The 19218-nt window shown below is 36.8% G+C and overlaps 2 protein-coding genes, 1 long non-coding RNA gene and 1 pseudogene across 4 annotated transcripts; 3 read left to right on the top strand and 1 right to left on the bottom strand.

The window, feature by feature from the left end:
* The first annotated feature begins 1580 nt into the window (after positions 1–1580).
* On the top strand, positions 1581–6294 carry LOC140978798 (LRR receptor-like serine/threonine-protein kinase GHR1). 2 transcript variants are annotated; one of them, XM_073444032.1, is made up of 4 exons: positions 1581–1976; positions 2069–3380; positions 3550–5091; positions 5504–6294. In XM_073444032.1, exons 2-4 carry the CDS (start codon positions 2318–2320, stop codon positions 6088–6090), a joined length of 3192 nt encoding a protein of 1063 aa, XP_073300133.1. In that variant the 5' UTR covers positions 1581–1976; positions 2069–2317; the 3' UTR covers positions 6091–6294. The 2 variants fall into 2 exon arrangements, with proteins under 2 accessions (XP_073300133.1, XP_073300125.1); XM_073444024.1 differs by having other exon boundaries at positions 1581–3380.
* A 997-nt stretch (positions 6295–7291) lies between these two features.
* On the top strand, positions 7292–18894 carry LOC140978771 (small RNA 2'-O-methyltransferase-like; annotated as a pseudogene).
* On the top strand, positions 9203–12139 carry LOC140971782 (probable 3-hydroxyisobutyrate dehydrogenase, mitochondrial). Its single transcript, XM_073434310.1, has 4 exons — positions 9203–9350; positions 9859–9941; positions 11399–11523; positions 12058–12139. The coding sequence occupies exons 1-4, from the start codon at positions 9203–9205 to the stop codon at positions 12137–12139; spliced, it is 438 nt and encodes a 145-aa protein (XP_073290411.1).
* On the bottom strand, positions 18000–18432 carry LOC140978791 (uncharacterized). The gene is made up of 2 exons (XR_012175624.1): positions 18294–18432; positions 18000–18201 (listed from the first exon to the last, which is right to left on the bottom strand). It is a non-coding gene; the product is annotated as an uncharacterized lncRNA (long non-coding RNA).
* Positions 18895–19218: the final 324 nt, after the last annotated feature.

The following is a 19218-nucleotide window of genomic DNA, read 5'->3' as shown; positions in this document are numbered from 1 at the left end:
ATATAGCAAATCGATAAAATTTCTGATTTCTTCTGAGTTATATATATATATATATAGCAAATCGATAAAATTTCTGATTTCTTCTGAGCATGCACTCGTATACCAAGCATGACCTGAGTTTATATTAGTCTGGTTTGAATTTTTTGTTTTTGAAAATAACATTTACTTATATCAAATAACACATTTCAAATTATGTATTTTTTTCCCCAAAATCAAACTGAAATGATACGTCAACTGAAACATAATGGCACCATATACCGAGCTTCAGATTTAGTTTCAACTGAAATCTAACCCAATTTTTTTACTCTCTTTATAATACTTTTGTTCATTTGAAGTAAAATTTTCACCCTCGTTAGATAAACTTCACAAATCTTCCTAAAAGAATTAGATGAATACAAACAAATTGTACAAACAATTTAAAAAATTTCGAATTTGATTATGATTTAATTGTTTTCTAATTTCGATTTTTCTGTTTAATCGATGTTAAGTCTACACACAGAATTTTCAAGTGGTAGACTTAACAAATTTTTCGCTTTTGATCCAATCATCATGGCAAAAACTTGTGTGAGACGGTCTCACGGGTCGTATTTTGTTAGACAGATCTCTTATTTGGTTCATCCATGAAAAAAATATTATTTTTTATGCTAAGGCTACGTTTGGTTTGGAGGATAAAATAAACTAATGATTAGTATGTAAATGATAAAAGAAATGATTGTGATAGAAATATAATATATAATATAAAATTGTATTATGTTTGGTATTATTTTTAAGTGTGGGATAATTTTGAATTTTTTGATGAAATGACAAAATTGCCCTTTTTTTTCTCCTTTACTCCGGCGGCGGCGACGGTGTGGTGGTCGGCGGAGATGGTAGTCGGCCGGCCGGCTACGACGGTGGTCGACCGTCAGACGGCGGCGACCGACGGCGGCGGTCAACCTGCGGCTGAGGTATTCCGACGGTCGGCCTGCAGTAGGCGGCGGCGGTCGGCGGTCGGCCGGCAGTCAGCGGCGGGATCGGCCGACAGCGGCGGTGGTCGGTCGTTGCGGTGAGTTTGGATATAAGAGAAGGGTAAAATTGAAAAAATAGGATGAATTAAGAGTTGGATAAATAATCCTAGAGAGTGAGGAGCGATTATTTTATCACATCTTATACAACCTAATCATTTATAGGAGGGATTGAGTTGGTTAAATAAAAATCGTACTGAACGTTTGACTAGGTGGGTTTAACAATCATAAACTCACCTAATCCCATGAACCAAACGCCCCCTAAGAGTATTACTTTTTATTGTGAATGTCGGTAGGATTGATCCGTCTCACAGATAAAGATTCGTGAGACCGTCTCACAAAAAAATCTACTAATCATTATATATCTCATTTTCTCCTCTTATCATTTCAATTTCAAAATTTAATAAATTTCATTTTAATTTTTTTAAAAAAAGCTATTTTATTATTTAGTTTTTCTACTCGTGTTACGAATGATAATTAATCAAGTGACTTACGAACTATATTGAAGCATGAATGAACGTCAACTCACGACGAAGGCAACATTTACAAACAATGGAACAAACGTATTCAATGGGGGGGTATTTTGTCTGTTTGGACAGAGAAAGTAGTAGGTTTATCTGCAGAGCGTGCTTCGTTTTGAATAATAATATCAGCAAAGAAAAGACAAATTGCACACTCACCCATAAATGTTTTTTAAGGGTTCTGAAAAGTAAATTTTTTTTTTTTTGGGGTTCATGGATTACACTGTCTTTAATGCACCTGCGGTGCAGATTTGAAGACCTTCTACCCCATACTTCGCCAGCCTCATTTTTTGGTTCGGTTGTGGACTGGGCTGAAAAGGGCTAAAAATTTGAGATTTCTTAGTACAGTGGTTGAGTTGCCCCTCAACCCCCACCACTGGTAGGAGTTTCAATCTTTCTTTGTCACGGGGGCTCTATCTTGAGGTAGAGAGTGCTGCTCACCTTTCGTCTGGTTAGATCTCAGAAAGTGACTTTAAAATGCTGTCATTTCATGTTTTGCCATGTTCTACATTCTAGACAAACTTTGTTTTTCTTTCTGTGTAGCTCGGAAGTGTTTCCTAGTTAGAACAAGCGCTATTTAATGCTTGTGCTACTGTTAGTAATGAAGCATCGTTTGGGCCGTATGTTCTGTTAGTAAAGGTTAAAAAATCTATTTGGGTGATTTGTGTTGGAGTTCTGAACGTTTGTCATCCAACTCATTGGGCTGAACGGTTGGATCTTGAATGCTGGGTGACCCAGTGCATTTCCTTTAACGCGAAATCTTGATACCCTTTTCTTGGCTTAGAGGTTAGAATGTGGATAGTTAGGCTTTTCATGGTTGGTGTTTGCTTTGTCTGTGCATTGGGGCAGCTACCTTCCCAGGATATTCTGACTCTGCTTGAGTTCAAGAAAGGAATCAAGCATGATCCTACAGGTTTTGTGCTTGATTCGTGGAACGATGAATCTATTGATTTCAATGGGTGTCCTGCATCCTGGAACGGGGTTATGTGTAATGGTGGTAATGTTGCAGCTGTTGTTCTTGACAATGTGGGATTGACTGCGGACACAGATTTGGGTGTCTTTACAAATCTGTCAATGCTTGTTAAACTTTCAATCTCCAACAATTCAATATCGGGGACGCTGCCTGCCAGGCTTGACGACTTCAAGAATCTTGAATATCTCGATATTTCTGACAATTTATTTTTCTCGTCATTGCCACCTGAAATTGGTAAAATGGGTAGCTTAAGAAACCTCTCTTTGGCGGGAAATAATTTTTCTGGCTCGATCCCGGATTCCATTTCTGGACTCTCCTCCGTTCTTTCTTTAGACATGAGCCGCAACTCCCTTTCTGGGCTATTGCCCTCATCTTTGACGAGGTTGAGAGATGTGGTGTATCTTAACCTATCATTAAATGGCTTCACAAAAAGTATCCCTAAAGGGTTTGAACTGATGAAACAGCTTGATGTGCTTGACTTGCACGGAAACATGCTCGATGGTAAATTGGATCCTGTATTTCTGCTAGCTACTTCAGCCAGTCATATTGATCTTAGTGGGAATTTACTTGGGAGTGCTGCTGAAGAGCATCAGAACTTTCTTGGGGATATTTCGTTGTCTGTGAAGCATTTAAATCTAAGTCACAACCAATTGGCGGGATCACTTGTCAATGGTAGTGTGGCGCAAACTTTTGGGACTGTGGAGGTTCTTGATTTGAGCTACAATCAATTGTCTGGGGTGTTGCCGGGGTTCAATTTTGTGTATGATCTTCAAGTCCTGAAACTTAGTAATAATAGATTTTCTGGTTACATTCCTAACAATCTTCTGAAGGGAGAGTCATTGGTGCTAACGGACTTGGACTTGAGTGGCAACAACCTCTCAGGTGCATATACTACTTTAAACTTTTAGCTGTCATCCAAAAATTATCATAGCATCCTCTTATTCACTACTTCTGTGGTTGTGAAACAGTCTAATTTTGTTGTTTAGGGAAATTGATTCAGTGACCCGTCAATCTTGCGATAACTACCTAACCTTTTTTGTTACTTTGACAGGGCCAATAGGTATGATCACATCAACAACATTGAACACCCTCAATCTCTCCTCAAATGTACTTTCTGGCGAGCTTCCACAGCTGACGGGAAGATGTGCTGTAGTTGATCTTTCGAGAAACCAATTTGAAGGAAATCTGTCACGGTTGCTGAAATGGGGAAACATAGAAATTCTTGATCTTAGCCACAACAATTTGGTGGGATCCATTCCTGAGGTAACTGCTCAGTTTTTGCGGCTAAAGTACCTGAACCTGTCCCACAACTCCCTGAATGGTTCTCTCCCAAAAGTCATTCTGCAATTCCCAAAACTCACGACCCTCGATTTCAGCTTCAACCAGTTGGATGGACCACTTTTACCTGCTCTTTTAACATCAGCTACTCTGAAAGAACTTCACCTTCAAAGCAACATACTATCCGGTAGCATTAGTTTTTCTCCTCCCTCGAGTGATTCAAATCTCAGTGTTCTTGATATTTCTGATAATCAGTTGGATGGCTACTTCCCTGAGGGGCTTGGAAATTTTTCTTCTCTTCAAGTGCTTAATATGGGAGGAAACAAATTCTCTGGTTCTCTGCCTACTTCTATTGGTGGTTTGAGTATCTTAAATTCATTGGATATTTCTCGGAATCATTTTACTGGTCCGATACCCAAGAACTTGCCTAACACTCTCCAAAGCTTTAATGCATCGTATAATGATCTTTCTGGTGTCGTACCAGAAAATTTGAGGAAGTTTTCTCTATCTTCTTTCTACCCTGGCAATCCTCAGTTGCAGTTCCCTAATCCTCCTCCCAGTTCTGACCATATTCCAGCTGGAAATACAAGTAAGGAACATTTGAGAACTCTCATCATGGCGGTAGTAATAGCGGCTTGTCTGATTGCTATTATCATTTTGATCCTTCTTGCACTTTTCATATATTACAAGTGTGAATCGAAAAGGCTTTTGCCACATGAGACCGAAAAAAATGCCAGATACCAAACATCAACAAATACTTCAAGCTTTGGTGGAGGAGTCCGTTCAGGTGGGTTGGTTATATCGGCAGAGGACCTTGTGACATCTCGAAAAGGATCGTCATTAGAGATAATTAGTCCCGATGAGAATATGGCTGCTGTAACCGGCTTCTCCCCATCCAAGCCCAGCCAATTCTCATGGTCGCCAGAATCAGGGGATTCCTTTACTGCAGAAAATCTTTCCAGACTGGATGTTAGATCTCCTGAGCAACTGGCTGGTGAGCTTTACTTTTTAGATGATACAATCTCATTTTCAGCTGGGGAACTATCAAGGGCACCTGCAGAAGTCCTTGGAAGAAGCAGCCATGGGACATCTTACAGAGCAACTATGGAGAACGGGTTGTTCTTGACTGTGAAGTGGTTGAGAGAAGGAGTTGCGAAGCAAAAAAAGGACTTTGCTAAAGAAGCTAAAAAATTTTCCAACATCAAACATCCAAATGTGGTTGGATTGAGAGGGTACTACTGGGGACCAACACAACACGAGAAGCTTATTCTTTCAGACTACATATCTCCAGGAAGTGTTGCTGGTTTTCTCTATGGTAAATGTTGTATTCTGTACTCGATCAATTTCTGCATGTCTTTGCTTATTTTATGTTTTTTTCCTGATTTATGAGAAAATTCTAAAGTTGTCAATCTATCTTCTTTCACCCCTCGTTTGGATGTTATTGAAATGTCTGCTTTCTCAAATGACACCAGTTTTGTTTTGTGGAATCAAACTGATTGTGGTCAGGTTTCTATAGTTTCATGAAACTAATTTTTGTAGCTTAGTATATTTTGGCGACATCACTTGTATAAACTCGTAAGAGCCAAAAAATATATAGGTGGTTACAAGTATGGGCACGAGGACGCAATCTTATAAAATGCATGAGGATCAAAAAGTCTACACTTCGTCTTTTTGTAGTTGCAATATAATTGGTTACCCAGTACTTTCTTACCATCCCCTATCTGCAGATTGTCCGGGAAGAAAGGGTCCACCCTTGACCTGGGCCCAGAGGCTCAAAATAGCTGTTGATGTTGCACGTGGCCTGAACTATCTCCATTTTGATCGAGCCATTCCTCATGGAAACCTTAAAGCTACCAATATACTATTAGATGGACCTGATCTCAATGCTCGAGTGGCTGATTACTGTCTTCACCGCCTTATGACCCAATCGGGCATCATAGAACAGATTCTTGATGCTGGGGTGCTGGGATACCGTGCATCTGAACTAGCTGCATCAAAGAAACCTCTACCCTCCTTCAAATCCGACATTTACGCCTTTGGGGTGATCTTACTGGAACTTCTAACAGGGAAACGTGCAGGAGATGTAGTTTCTGGTGAAGATGGAGGTGTTGAGTTGACCGATTGGGTTCGTTTGAGGGTGGCGGAAGGCCGAGGATCGGATTGTTTCGATTCTGTATTGACATCAGAGATGGCGGCAATCCCGGCAGCGGACAAGGGAATGAAGAATGTTCTTGAAATAGCTCTAAGATGCATTCGTGCTGTATCTGAGAGGCCCGGTATTAAGACCATATACGAGGACCTTTCATCAATTTAGTTATGTTTGTTTTGGTGGACGAAATGTGAATTGGGAATCAATTACCTCATTGAGCTCCCTCTTTGGTTAGATGAGATAGGAAACTAGAAGTTGTATTAGTTGTTTCTCCAAAAAACTGCTTTGATATCGGGTCTTCTCATTTGTACAAAAGTCCTCATCTGATGAATGAGATCTGAGTATGTTTGGTTTGTACTTTTATGTGCAGATGAATCACAATTGTTTCGCTCGAACTGCTTCTTGTCTATGGCTTGGAATTTGATTGAATCTATTGGAAAAGTTAACAAGAAATCATAAAGTTTATGCATGGTTAATATGAAGCTTCAAAATGTACAAAAATCAAACCTTTGAGAATTATCTAAATGAATATTAGTTGATTATGAATTTCTGTTAAAAAAGAAAAATTGATGCGGTCGTTGCTCCTTGGAAATGCCGAAATACATTGACGTCTTTAATATTTAACCATGAGATTTATGGGTTAACTGGAAACGTCTGAGTTCAGATATAAGTTATATCCATTCTTCGTATCAGAAAAACTTAATTTTAACTATTTGATATGACATAAATGAACTTAAAAATCTAAAAATTATATTGCTTGTACTCAATTTAAATTGATTGATATTCAATTTAAATAACTTGATATCTGAAATACATATATTTATATTTTTATTTTCAATAATATGTATATTATTGACCAAAATATTGTCAACGAGTCGTACTTAAAATTATAATTATATATTTAATTTGATTTAAAAATTTGGTAAAAACTTGTGTGAGACGGTCTCACGGATCGTATTTTGTGAGACAGATCTTTTATTTGAGTCATTCATGAAAAAATATTACTTTTTATACTAAGAGTATTACTTTTTATTGTAAATATTGGTAGGATTGACCCGTCTCACAGATAAAAATTCGTGAGACCGTCTCACAAGAGACCTACTCTCAAAATTTTACATATTACTGTAATCTCAAGGATATATACCTATCTTTATTGTTTAGTTTTCGTGTCTTATATATGACATAAATAATATATCAAATAAAAATTTATGAATATCTAAAACTCAATAAATTTATGTTACAATTCCTATTTTAAACAAAAAAAAATAATCCGACGATGAAATGATACAATATGTGGAGTCAGCTCAAACAAACTTTTCTATATGAAAACTGAATCCTATAAGTTTGTGGGATTTATTACAAAAACCCGTCGTATTACCGTCCTACGTTAAATATGCTAGCGGAAAACATTATGGAGCATTGAAAGGGATTGATTGGCGATGGTCGACCCATAATCATTAATCTAATCACCAGATCAAAGAACCCCTTTTATCTCTCGATTTTGGCAAAAGGGACGAAGAATTTTCAAGAAACTCAAGAGTAACTGAAGATGGTTGGTGGTGTCTCTTTACAGAGGCGATTCCAAGATCAGTTCGTCTCTTTTATATAACCTCTCTTGGGCTGGAATGAGTTCGTCATCCCTTGTCTCTTTTCAATTCGAAGTAAGCATTCTCTCCTTTTATCGTTTCGTTCTTTCAACTCGTGCGTGTCTTGAATTCTTTCGTGTTCTTTTGCCGGTTGCCAGTTCTTGCATTTTTTTGTCCACTCATCTGCTTGCGTGAAATTCAGTTCCCCGAATCTTGAATGAATTACATTCTACTGGTTTCGGTTTATAACTAGAGAACTGTTTTTTTGCCGTGTAGTTTCACTGTCAATCATCATTGCCTGAAACTCAGTTCCCGAACCTTAAAGAAATCACTATGCTTCTTGAATTAATAAGATACGCCCGCCCTTCTTGCATGTAGTAAGTTTTTCGGTTGATGAATCATTTTCTACTGAACTTTATTGTAAATCATTTGGTTTTTGATTAAATATTATGGTGGTTCCCTATCGTACTGATGGATATGAGTTTATTGTTTAATTTATTAATCACAGAGAGTTGAATTCATATGGCCGGAAAACATGGGATCTCGAATGGCAAATAACTTGATTAAAGCTTGATACAATGTCATGGTTCATGATGTGTAATTTATTCATCTCTATATTTCCATCCTTGTTGCAGTATTCATGTATAAATTGGGTCTTGATTCATCATACGATTCTCAATCTATTGACAAATTGTTTTATAAATAAATGAAAGAAAGCGACAGTTCTTGGGAGCACATAAATCTTATAACATGATATTTTCTATTCTATATTTGTCACAGAAACATTGATGTCATTCAGAAATACTCTGCAATGGGATTCTTACAAAAAAAAAATAACCTTTTGAAGTTGCAGAAGAATGTGATGTTATAATCACTATGTTGCCATCTTCAACACATGTAAGCTTTAAATCTAACTTGTGTTGATATAAATATATATCATCCAGTATCATAGAAGCTCGTGGCTATGTTCTTAGAATGAGTTAATTATATGATGCAAATCATGAAGAGAAGTATCAACATATTAGATGATGGAAAAGAATCAACCTAGGTTCAAGTGTTGATAGTGTAAAATCATGAAAGAGGTTGCCATGTGAACTACTTCTCATGAACACAAACTAGTTCTCTTTTTTAAGGAAATGTATAATATTCAAATCATTGAAGCTGTATAAACTATTTACAGGTTACTAGTTGGTCAGAATCTATCTTCATTGATTAACTTAATGTTGGTCAAATTTTTTACCTCCTGGATTTCTCGTGTTCTCTTTCACATCGTATCTGATTATTAAAACTATCAGTGAAAGAAGAGTGTCCAAAGAAGAGTGTCTAAGTCCTACTGCACACTTTTCCATTCGGATTCGATTGAACTATATCACAAGGTTTTAATTCTCATGTATATACCAGATTACCATCAAAATATCAATTCCCCACTTTATGAATTTAGTTGCACCTGATACACCCATCTTAACTGCTGATTAACTTTGGGACAAAGAGTCATCCATTTGTGTTTCATCTATACCCAGCTTATGTGTGCCATGTTAACCTGTTGCGCATCCTCTATTATTGGCCCAAACAGAAATGAAGAAACTTCTACCCATTGGCATTGAAGTTGCTTTGAGAATTTCTTTTGCTACCACGTATCTATCTATCTCAGTTCAGCCGGCATAAATTCCATGTTCTTATATATTTCGGTGATGGATGTTTACACTGGACCAAAAGGTTTCCTTAGCGACGGAAATCTGCTCAGACCACAGCTGTTCATAGATTCCTCTACAATTGATCCTGAAACATCTAGAACAGTTTCTAAAGTCATTTCTGGTTGTAAATTAAAGGAAGATAGAGGTATGTTATAATTTTTTAACCATCGAATAGTTAATTTGTTTTCTTATTTTTTTGTTACTAAAAATTTCACCATTTGATACACTATGTAAATCATACCTGGCCTTTCAAAACTTCCATTCTCATAGAGAATATATGTTGATCTTTATGGTCAAAGCAGCATTATTTTCCATCAAAATATGTCACGATGTTCTGATCCAGTGTACACATTGTTCTTGATTTGATGCAGAATACTGTAATTTGAATCTTTTACCATATAATAGTGGTTTGATACAATTTATAATGCCTGTTCTCACAGAATCTTGTTATCAAAGTTGAAGTGCCAAAACCTTTTCCTAGTTTTTTAAGAAACTTATTGCCTCTTATTTAATTTTTCTTCAGAGTAGATTCTGTGAGTCAATACATATCCCTATTTTGCTATTCATATATTTACAGAATCTGCCATAGTTCGTGATATGGTTGCACATATTTGTTTTGGTTGTTGCGAGATCTGATTGCACATGTTCTTTAGGATCTAGTGGGACTCCTGCTATGTTGGATCCACCTGTATCTGGCTGTGTTTTATCAGCTGAGACTGGCTCATTCACTTTCATGGTATAGTTGTGGAAGCTTTTGACTTGATTTCCTCGAGGTTGCGCTTGGATTGAAGAATTTGATTTGGAGAATTGATTTGAAATAACAACAATTTTTGTTGTATTTCAAATTCATGACAATTACTATTGCATTCACAAAAACTTTTAAAGAGGTGAATTTGAAATACAACTATAAATCCATACAAGCAATCTAATAGATTTGAAATCTCTCAATCCAAGTGCAACCCAAAAGTATTCATGGTACTTTTGTTTGATTATACACAGCTAATCATGGAAAATGTGACTTGTCGAAAACCATTCCAGTTATTTTGAAGTCTTAATGTTTGTTGGAATTTTTTTCACGGCTCCATGGTTCCAGTGTCTATTAGAAGTGAAGGCTTTAGTACTTTTGATCTCAATAAACGAGTCATATTGTTAAATTTTTACTTGCAACATAACTATACTTTTGATCTCGATAAATCAGTCATGGCTCCGTTGGTTCCAGTCTCTTCAGCAGAACTATGCTTCTTGATAAAGTATCCACTCATTTTTCATTCTTCATTCAAATCTGTTGCATAATTTTCTCATATTCAGGTTTTCAGTTAATCACGGTTTGTATTAGTTTTAAAATCAATCAAATCTAAAACTTATTTTATTTAAAGTTTTGGATAAAAATAAATTAATCCGATTACAGTAATATAAAAAAAAATTATGTAATAATTTTGTCAATTTATTGTGAATTTTCTCGGTTATAGAAATAATTTATTTTATTTTATTTATTATTAGCGAGCTTTGTAATATTCCAATCACATTGAGATTTTATTCATTACATATTTTAGCCCAAATAAATATAACAACCCTAGTTTATGTTTTTCTATAAGTTTGCAAAATTATGTAACATGCTTCGATATTTTACTTATAATCATTCTGGTACACGATCAAATAAAATATTCACTCAATTCATATCAAATGTCAACGGTTACTTTTTCAAAATTATAATATTAATGCACTAATTTACTATGTAAGATTAATCATCCAAACCAGACCCAACCGAACCAAACTGAAATTCATGGTTTGGTTTGAAATTTTAAAAACTGATAAAATATGGTTTAATTCGAATTTTTATCTTAGACCAAACCAAACCATAGATGACCACCCTAGGTCTATGTCAATGTGAAACTTCACAGTGTTTGTCTTTTGCTATACAAGGTCTTTTTAGTGATTTGCTGATTGATAACTCTTATCATATGAATTTACCAATCCAAGGTTACAGTTTCTTGCTCGAATGTTTAAATGTTAATTGTTTACCATGACTCAGAACTGTAAGCTGGTCTTCATATCCGAAAGTTTTGTTCTGTTTGATGAGAGAGCCAAGTTGATGTTGTTTGACATGTTTCAGGATGCCTATCGTTTTTGGCTGCAGAAGCTGGATCTTTCAGAGTCTTGAACTTATAGCAGTATATGACATATCTTCTCCAGGTTGATGGCTCAGAGCAAGCATATATGACTTCAAAGCCTTTGCTTCTCTCGATGGGCAAAAACATCAATACTGTGGTTGTTCAGGAAATGGTTTGGTATGGTCTTGCTTGCAACCTTGTGCTCATGTGTGTTTGGGTTGCAAATTTCTAGGCATCTTTAAGCTGAGGGAGTAGCATATGAGTCGTCCTTTAGCTTGTTATGAACCACAACCCCTACTTCCAACTACTTGTTCATCGTAAACAAGTGAAATGTTTGAATTGAAAGTTCCTTTTACACTATATGGCAATAATGTTTGCTCATAAAGATAGCAAGTGGACAGAGAATATAAGCGTTCACTTGAATACTCACTTGCACGGTTCCTTTACAAAATTGTAGACTTGAACACTTGGTAGAATTAACTCTCTAATTTTGCTTCTGCCTAGGCAGCAAAGATTTGCAACAATTTGGCCTTGGCTGTGAGTATGTTTGGGGTTTCTGAATCCTTTGCACTTGGTCAATCACTGGGATTTCAGCCCATACTTTAACAAAGATATTTAATTCTTCTAGTGCTCGCAGTTGGAGCAGGTAAAATGCTATTTGATATCTTACTGGAATAAATTGATGGACGGTTGAGGCCTGATATTATAACTTGATGACACAATTTTCTATATCATTCACAGTGATACTTACAATCCAGTGCCTGGAGTGATGGATGAAGTGCCAGTTTTAGGAATTATGAAGGCGGCTTTGCTTCCAAACTAACGGTATACGGTTGCATCGCCTTATATAAGATGATTCGTTGCTAAATACTTTTCACAGTATCTCCAGCGAAATGTGCTTCACAGATACCTCATAAACTAAATTTAGCTTTGTTGAAAATGCATCACTTTCCTCGTTGTATTCGTATGGACCTAATCCATGTAATAAAAACATTCTTCACACTCCATTCTCTAAATTGAATAAAATGAAAAACTCTCCCCAAAATTTGGGATTAATTTGATTTGTGGAGCTTGGACATGAGTATTTCATTTTTTTTCCTGAGTATTGGAAGAAGTGAAATTTCGAATTCGAGATATTTTTAAATTTGAGAGCACCATGCCGCTATAGTGGTTGAGTATCTCACGTTCGATTCATTTGGATTTCTTGATTTTATTTTAATAAATATGCTCTTGTTGTAAGCGTATGTTATCCTTGGTATTTAAAAATATGTATTATTTTGTCGTTATATATATATTAAGTTTTATGTTAATTGTTTTGAATGACAATTTGGTTAAACGTTTTCATAAGTAAACATATTTTAATTTGCATGGTATCCAGGTTGCCCGGGTACATAAGTGTGACGTGGAGTACTACCTTCTGATTATACTAGCCGAGCTTTCATTGCCCGGGCTCAGCTGAGAGCCTGACTCCTTTTGAATACTAGTCAGTTTGGTTTACTTTTTGGAACCCCGACTAAAGATGATCTGGGTACCTCTTGGATTACCCGGATATCTCCGGAGGCATCACCACTCCCCCCTTAGATTGTCGTGCTAGAGTCTTACTTGTTGTCCCGAATTATCCGAATGTGCTTTGGGCGGGAAATTTACTGTTATTTTGAATTCACGTGATGTCAGGCTGACGTCAGCCTGATGTAAGCCCTAGCAGTTGAAAGGTTAGGTACCGCTACGGACTCCGTGCCCTTCTTTTCGCATACCCGCACAATTTCCAAGGCGCATCTTGTCCATCCATTTACTTTGCAATTATAGTGATAACTTTCCTCCCTTTTTTTCACTTTTACATCTTCATGGGGACAATTCTACGCTGATGCTTTGAGAACTTTCATGTTGCCTAATGACAGTTTTTCTCTCTCTCTTTGTCTAGGATACTTGTGAACAAGATACCTAACGGGGCATATAAGATATATAGAGAGGCAATACTTACTGCTAAGTTGCCATTAGCATTTACTACAAGAAGCAATTGGAGGGGTTCCTTGCCGAGAGACATACTTTGAACGATATGCCATTTTCGTCATTTATCTGAACCTGTTTTCTCTGTTCAATTAATTTCATCGGATTCATCACAAGATTTACCTGGATCCCATAAAAAGCTGAAAGTTATGGAGGCTGATAGAGAAGAAAAATGGGAAGCAGGCCTTGATGCTAGCTGTGGCGATCTGGTGGGATATATTGAAGCATCTAGTTGTCAAGTAAAAATATATTCCAAAAATCAGGAGTGGATCTTGCTATGCTCACCTCAACAAGCTTATAGAAAGCAGACCGATGCCATCCAAAGTGCTTCTTTGAAAGTTCTATCTTGGTTGGATATATTTCTTGAAAACCCTGACACACCTTTGGAGAAGCTGAATGCAATTGCCGAAAAACTCGACATTCACTTATCGCTTCGTTATTTCTCAGAGGAGTTTGCATCATGCCATTCTGTTCATAAACGTGGAATCACGATTTCTCAAGCTCGCAAACTATCGAATTATAGCTGCAGTAATGATGTAGTTAAAGATGAACCTTTTTTTGTTGTTATTGGGGGTGAAAATTCTGGAATTACTCCCTCAAATGTCTCTCTAGTTTCCGTATGTTACACTGTTTTGTTGGTCACTGATGGAGACTGCATGAAGGAACACCTTGAAAGTTGTGAAGAGTTTGAATTTGAGGTAGGCAATGAAGCAGTCCTGCCTGATCTTGAAGCTGCTGTAACACAAATGGCTGTTGGCCAGTATTCTAATTTTCAAACAGGGTTGGTTCCCAGAGAGTTAATTTTGGCAGCAGCTGGTGATTCTGCAGCAACTTTATCGTTATTATCTTCAAGTAAGCAGTTCTCACTTTGATTCATAGTTTGTATGTGAATCTCTTGTAAAGCAATATTCAGTGCTATGCTCATCTAAAATAACTAGAGCTTAATCTTGCCAAGTAAAGTACTGCTTTTTTATCCTCTTTTATCAGTTTATTTTGCATTGTTTTCCTACTAAAAATTGGAGTGAATCTGATCAAATATTTATAAATATCTGATTTCAGTTAATTGTGCTTTATCAGGATAAATTTTGTATTTGTATCTTTTATCTTCGGTAGAACAATATTTGATTGGGCCTAAATTAGCGAGATTAGTTGTAGCCTTGTATTATATAAATTGTGAATTGTATGATGCAGAATATATGAGAAATAATTTTCTCCTATCAATTTCTTCTTTATGGTAGCTAGAGCCTAAGGGTTCTTCTTCATAAAAAACACACGATGTCCACTGAATCAAATGTTTCCTCCACTGACACCGTATCTGAAAAAAATTCTGTGTCAGTGTCCTCTTTCATTAGGAGCGATATTTCCTCACTGCGACTCATGGCTCATTAACTCAATGGCAGAAACTATCTGCAATGGGCTCAGTCCCTGAAGATCGTAATATGCGGGCGAGGGAAATTGGGCTATTTAGCATGTCAACTTCCATCACCCAAGTCAACTGATCCTACAATCAATGGCAGGCCGAGAATTCAATCATACTTGGCTTGTTAATTCCATGGAACCCAACATCAGTAGACGTTATCTCTGGTTGCATACCACGAAGGAAGTGTGGGATGCGGCTCGGAAGATGTATTCGGACCTGGGACAACAGAACGCAGAAATCGCCATTTATTAGAAGTCGCTTGTGCCATCATGTTTACCATGAATGTTCCAAAATACCCATGGGGGACGCCATCCTTACTGTTGCTTATCTCATCAATCGCCTACCAGTCGAACCATCAACTTTGACACTCCGTTATCTCTCCTTAGCAGATCATGTCCACATTTGTCCAACTCCAGTAGTCTTCCCAAACATTTGGGTGCACAACCTTTATTCATGTTCATGCCCATCTTCGCGGTAAACTTTATCCTAAAGTTATCAAATAGTTTTCATTTGATACTCTCCAATTCAAAAAGACTATCGTTGCTATTGTCCTCAAACCGGGAAAATCTGTCTCTTGGGATGTCACATTCTTTGAAGATAAAGCTTATTTTTTCCCCACTTCACTTCTGGGGGGAAACCATATCAAGAAGCTCGTTGGGATATTCCACCCATCCTTGGTGTTAGTCTAGACACCAAGATTGTCTCCATTCCCGACCAAGTCCAAATCAACTCTCATTTAACCTCCCCAAGTCATGTCCCAATGATAGAAACGAGAGGAGAATCTACACACCTCAGTAAGAGTTGTAAGTATATTCTTGACGGAAAAAACTGCAAGTGGATGAAGACATTGTGAATTCTAACCTCGGCCAACTAAATGAACCGGTGGTAAATCCCCGATCAGGTACTAGTCACGATCTTAATATTCCAATTGCAGTAAAAAAAGGTGTGAGATCTTGCACTCATCACCCGATTTTTAACTTTGTATGTTACTCAAATTTATGCACTGCATTCATGCCTTTACCTCGAGTCTGTCAAGTGTGATGATTCCCAGGTCTGTCCAAGAAGCACTAGCAATCCCAGAGCGGCAAAGATCAGTTATCGAAGAAATGAATGCATTGAAACGGTGGAACTTGGTTGAATTACCAAAAGGGAAAAACGCAGTGGAATGCAAATGCGTGTTTACAGTCAAGTACTAGGCAGACAGTTCAATTGAAAGACAAATCACGTCTGGTAGCTAAAGGATTCATTCAAACCTATGGCATTGATTATACCGAAATATTCGCCCCAGTTGCCAAGCTCAACACTGTTAGGATTCTTCTTTCTTTATCAGCGAACCTTGACTGGCGACTAAATCAGTTTCATATAAAAAAAAGCTTTCTTGAATGGTGAGCTCGAAGAAGACGTCTATATGTGTCAACCTCCAGAATATGAAAAAGATTTGGGAAACCAGACTGTTTATAAGCTTAACAAATCTCTTTATTGGTTGAAACAGTCACCAAGTGCATGGTTTAACAGGTTTTCCAAGGCAATCAAAAAACTCGAACATAGCCAGGTACAAGAAGATCGTATCCTCTTTGTCAAACATTCAAAGGAAGAAAGCATCACTATCCTTATAGTTTACGTTGATGACATCATTGTAACAGGGAATGATCGCCAAGAGATTGAAGATATCAAGTCGATGATGGCTAAAGAATTCGGAGTCAAAGATCTTGGACTACTGAAATACTTTTTAGGGATGGAAATTGCTGGAAGTCAAAGAGGTATTTCAGACCTAGTAAAACTCCAATTGAGTTGGGAAACAAGAAGAGGATGTTCGAAGGCAAACCGGTGGATAAAGAAAGATATCAGCGTCTTGTTGGGAAATTTATCTATCTATCTCACACTCGCCCAGATATTGCTTTTGCGGTAAGATAAGTAAGTCAGTATATGCACTCCCCATGTCAAGGTCGTCTAGATGCCGTATACAGAATCTTGAGATACTTGAAGCAGACTCCTGGGAGAGGTCTCTTCTTCGCAAAAACCAGTGATCGAGGGCTGAGAACCTTCACTGATGCAGATAGGGCTGAGTCGATCACTGACAGAAGATCAATTTATGGATATTGCACTACAGTTTGGGAAAATTCGGTAACTTGGCGCATTAAAAATTGTTGCAAAAAGTAGTGCGGAATTAGAGTACAAAGCCATGGCCCGGGGAGTATGTGAACTCATTTGGACAAGACGAGTGATGGAAGAATTAAAGATAAAAGTCGAGGATCCTATACAGCTTTATTGTGACAATCAATCAACAATCAACACAGTTCATAATCATGTTCATCACGACATAACAAAACACGTAGAAGTTGATCGACACTTTGTCAAAGAAAAGTTGGAGCAAGACATGATTATTGTTAAATACATGCTCACATCTAACCAACTTGCTGATTAGAACGAGCTCATGAGTTCCTTGTAGGCAAGCTTGGCCTTGTCAACATCTACAACCAAGTTTGAGGGGGGTGAAGATTGGAATGAATCCGATAAAATATTTATAAATATCTTATTTCAGTTAATTGTGCTTTAATGGGATAAATTATGTATTTTGTATCTTTTTATCTTTAGTAGGACAATATTTGTTGGGGCCTAAATTAGTGAGATTAGTTGTAGCCTTGTATTATATAAATTGTGGATTGTACGATGCAGAATTTATGATAAATAATTTTCTTCTCTCAATTTCTTCTTTACCTACCATGTTGTTCTTTGGCAGGAAGCTGCAAATTGGAGTACAATATAACTCTATTGCGGATGACAGAACCATTGGAAGAGAGAATGGAGCAAGCTTTATTCAGTCCTCCTCTGTCAAAGCAGCGTGTTGAATTGCAGTATGCCATATTAAAGAATTTTCTGTGTCCCCTTTGGTATCAGCTGATATACTGCATACTTGTTTCCAGCTATAATGTTTTGGGATTTGGGACTGATTCATTTTCATTGCAGGTTGATTTTGGTTGCGGTTCTGGATGCTTATTGGATTCTTTGCTATTATATCCTATTTCTCTGGAAAAAATTGAGGTGTCGATATATCGCGGAGAAGTCTTGCACGAGCAGCGAATGTAAGTAGCATTGAATGTTGTGGCATCTAAAGCTGTATAATGCTTTTGTTGTCATGTCAACAGTATTTCTCTCTGTAGGTCTATTTTTGTTTCAGTTTGATGCTGTGTCTAGCCAGGGAAGTTTATGACTTCCAGTTACATATATGATCTATTCCAGTTAGTTTTCTGGGCCGACTGTGCCCGTTTAATCTTAAATCTTGTGGCAAATTACAAATAATCTTTCTACGATTGCAGTCATTGCACACAAAATTAAACAGCTTATTGGATACCAAGGATGCATCTAGCGTGATCAAGTCTGTGGTTCTATATGATGGCTCAATCACGACATATGATCCTCGATTGCATGGATTTGATATTGCAACTTGCTTGGAGGTACTTGTTTCTCCTTTCTCGCGTTGTCTCTGCTATGGTTCCTATTTTCTCGCATTCATCTTATTTCTGATTTGCTAAACCTGGAAAATCATGACTCTGAAAGGTGATCGAGCATTTGGAAGAGAAAGATGCGTGTTTATTTGGCGATGTAGTCCTCAGTTCTTTCTGTCCCAAGATTCTTATTGTCTGTACCCCAAACTACGAGTACAATGTCATTCTTCAGGGATCTACGCCACAAAGCCAAGAAGAGAATACAGACGAAAAACATCAAGCCCAGAGCTGTAAATTCCGAAATCATGACCATAAATTTGAATGGACTAGATCACAATTCAATCACTGGGCATCTGATATGGCTGATAGGCATAATTACAGTGTAGCATTTAGTGGCGTCGGCGGGTCTGCTGATGCTGAATGTGGTTTTGAGTCTCAAATCGCAATCTTTAGAAGGTATAAGATGATGATCGTGAGGCAAAAATGGAGTTTGGTCATCAATACGTAGTCCTATGGGAGTGGAATATCGAAGATTTGCTCCCTAAAAAAGATTAGTTTTTTTTTTTAATGATGCTTGGTTCGAATATGCTTTTTGACATTTTACTGCAGTGGAAATGGGAATATATGCATTAAAGAATTTTTTATAATTTATTTCTTTTTAGAATGGTTTTTTCTATATATTTTGCCCTGATTTCATATGCGTTTTTAAATTTTTGGTGGAGTCGACTGAAATTTGTGTACTACGTTCGAATTTAAATTTGAATTTGAACCTGATATTATTGAGTTTAATTCGAATTATATCTATTAAAAATAACTTGTAAGACTTTAAAATTTAAAAAGATCATGATAAAATGTTAAAATAAGCTGTAAAAAATTTATTTGATCATCTAAATTTATTTTTTAAGATTTTATTTTTGTATTTTAAAAATTAATTTAACATATTCTCATAAATATCTAAAATATCTTTAAATTCAATTATATAGATTTAAAAATATATCCAAAAATATTTATTTATAATATTAGATTCTT

This window comes from Primulina huaijiensis, chromosome 1, assembly GCF_012295235.1.
Source record: "Primulina huaijiensis isolate GDHJ02 chromosome 1, ASM1229523v2, whole genome shotgun sequence".
Lineage (NCBI taxonomy): Eukaryota > Viridiplantae > Streptophyta > Magnoliopsida > Lamiales > Gesneriaceae > Primulina > Primulina huaijiensis.
The sequence above is the reverse complement of the archived record's forward strand: the minus strand, read 5'-3'. Positions and strand labels throughout refer to the sequence as shown.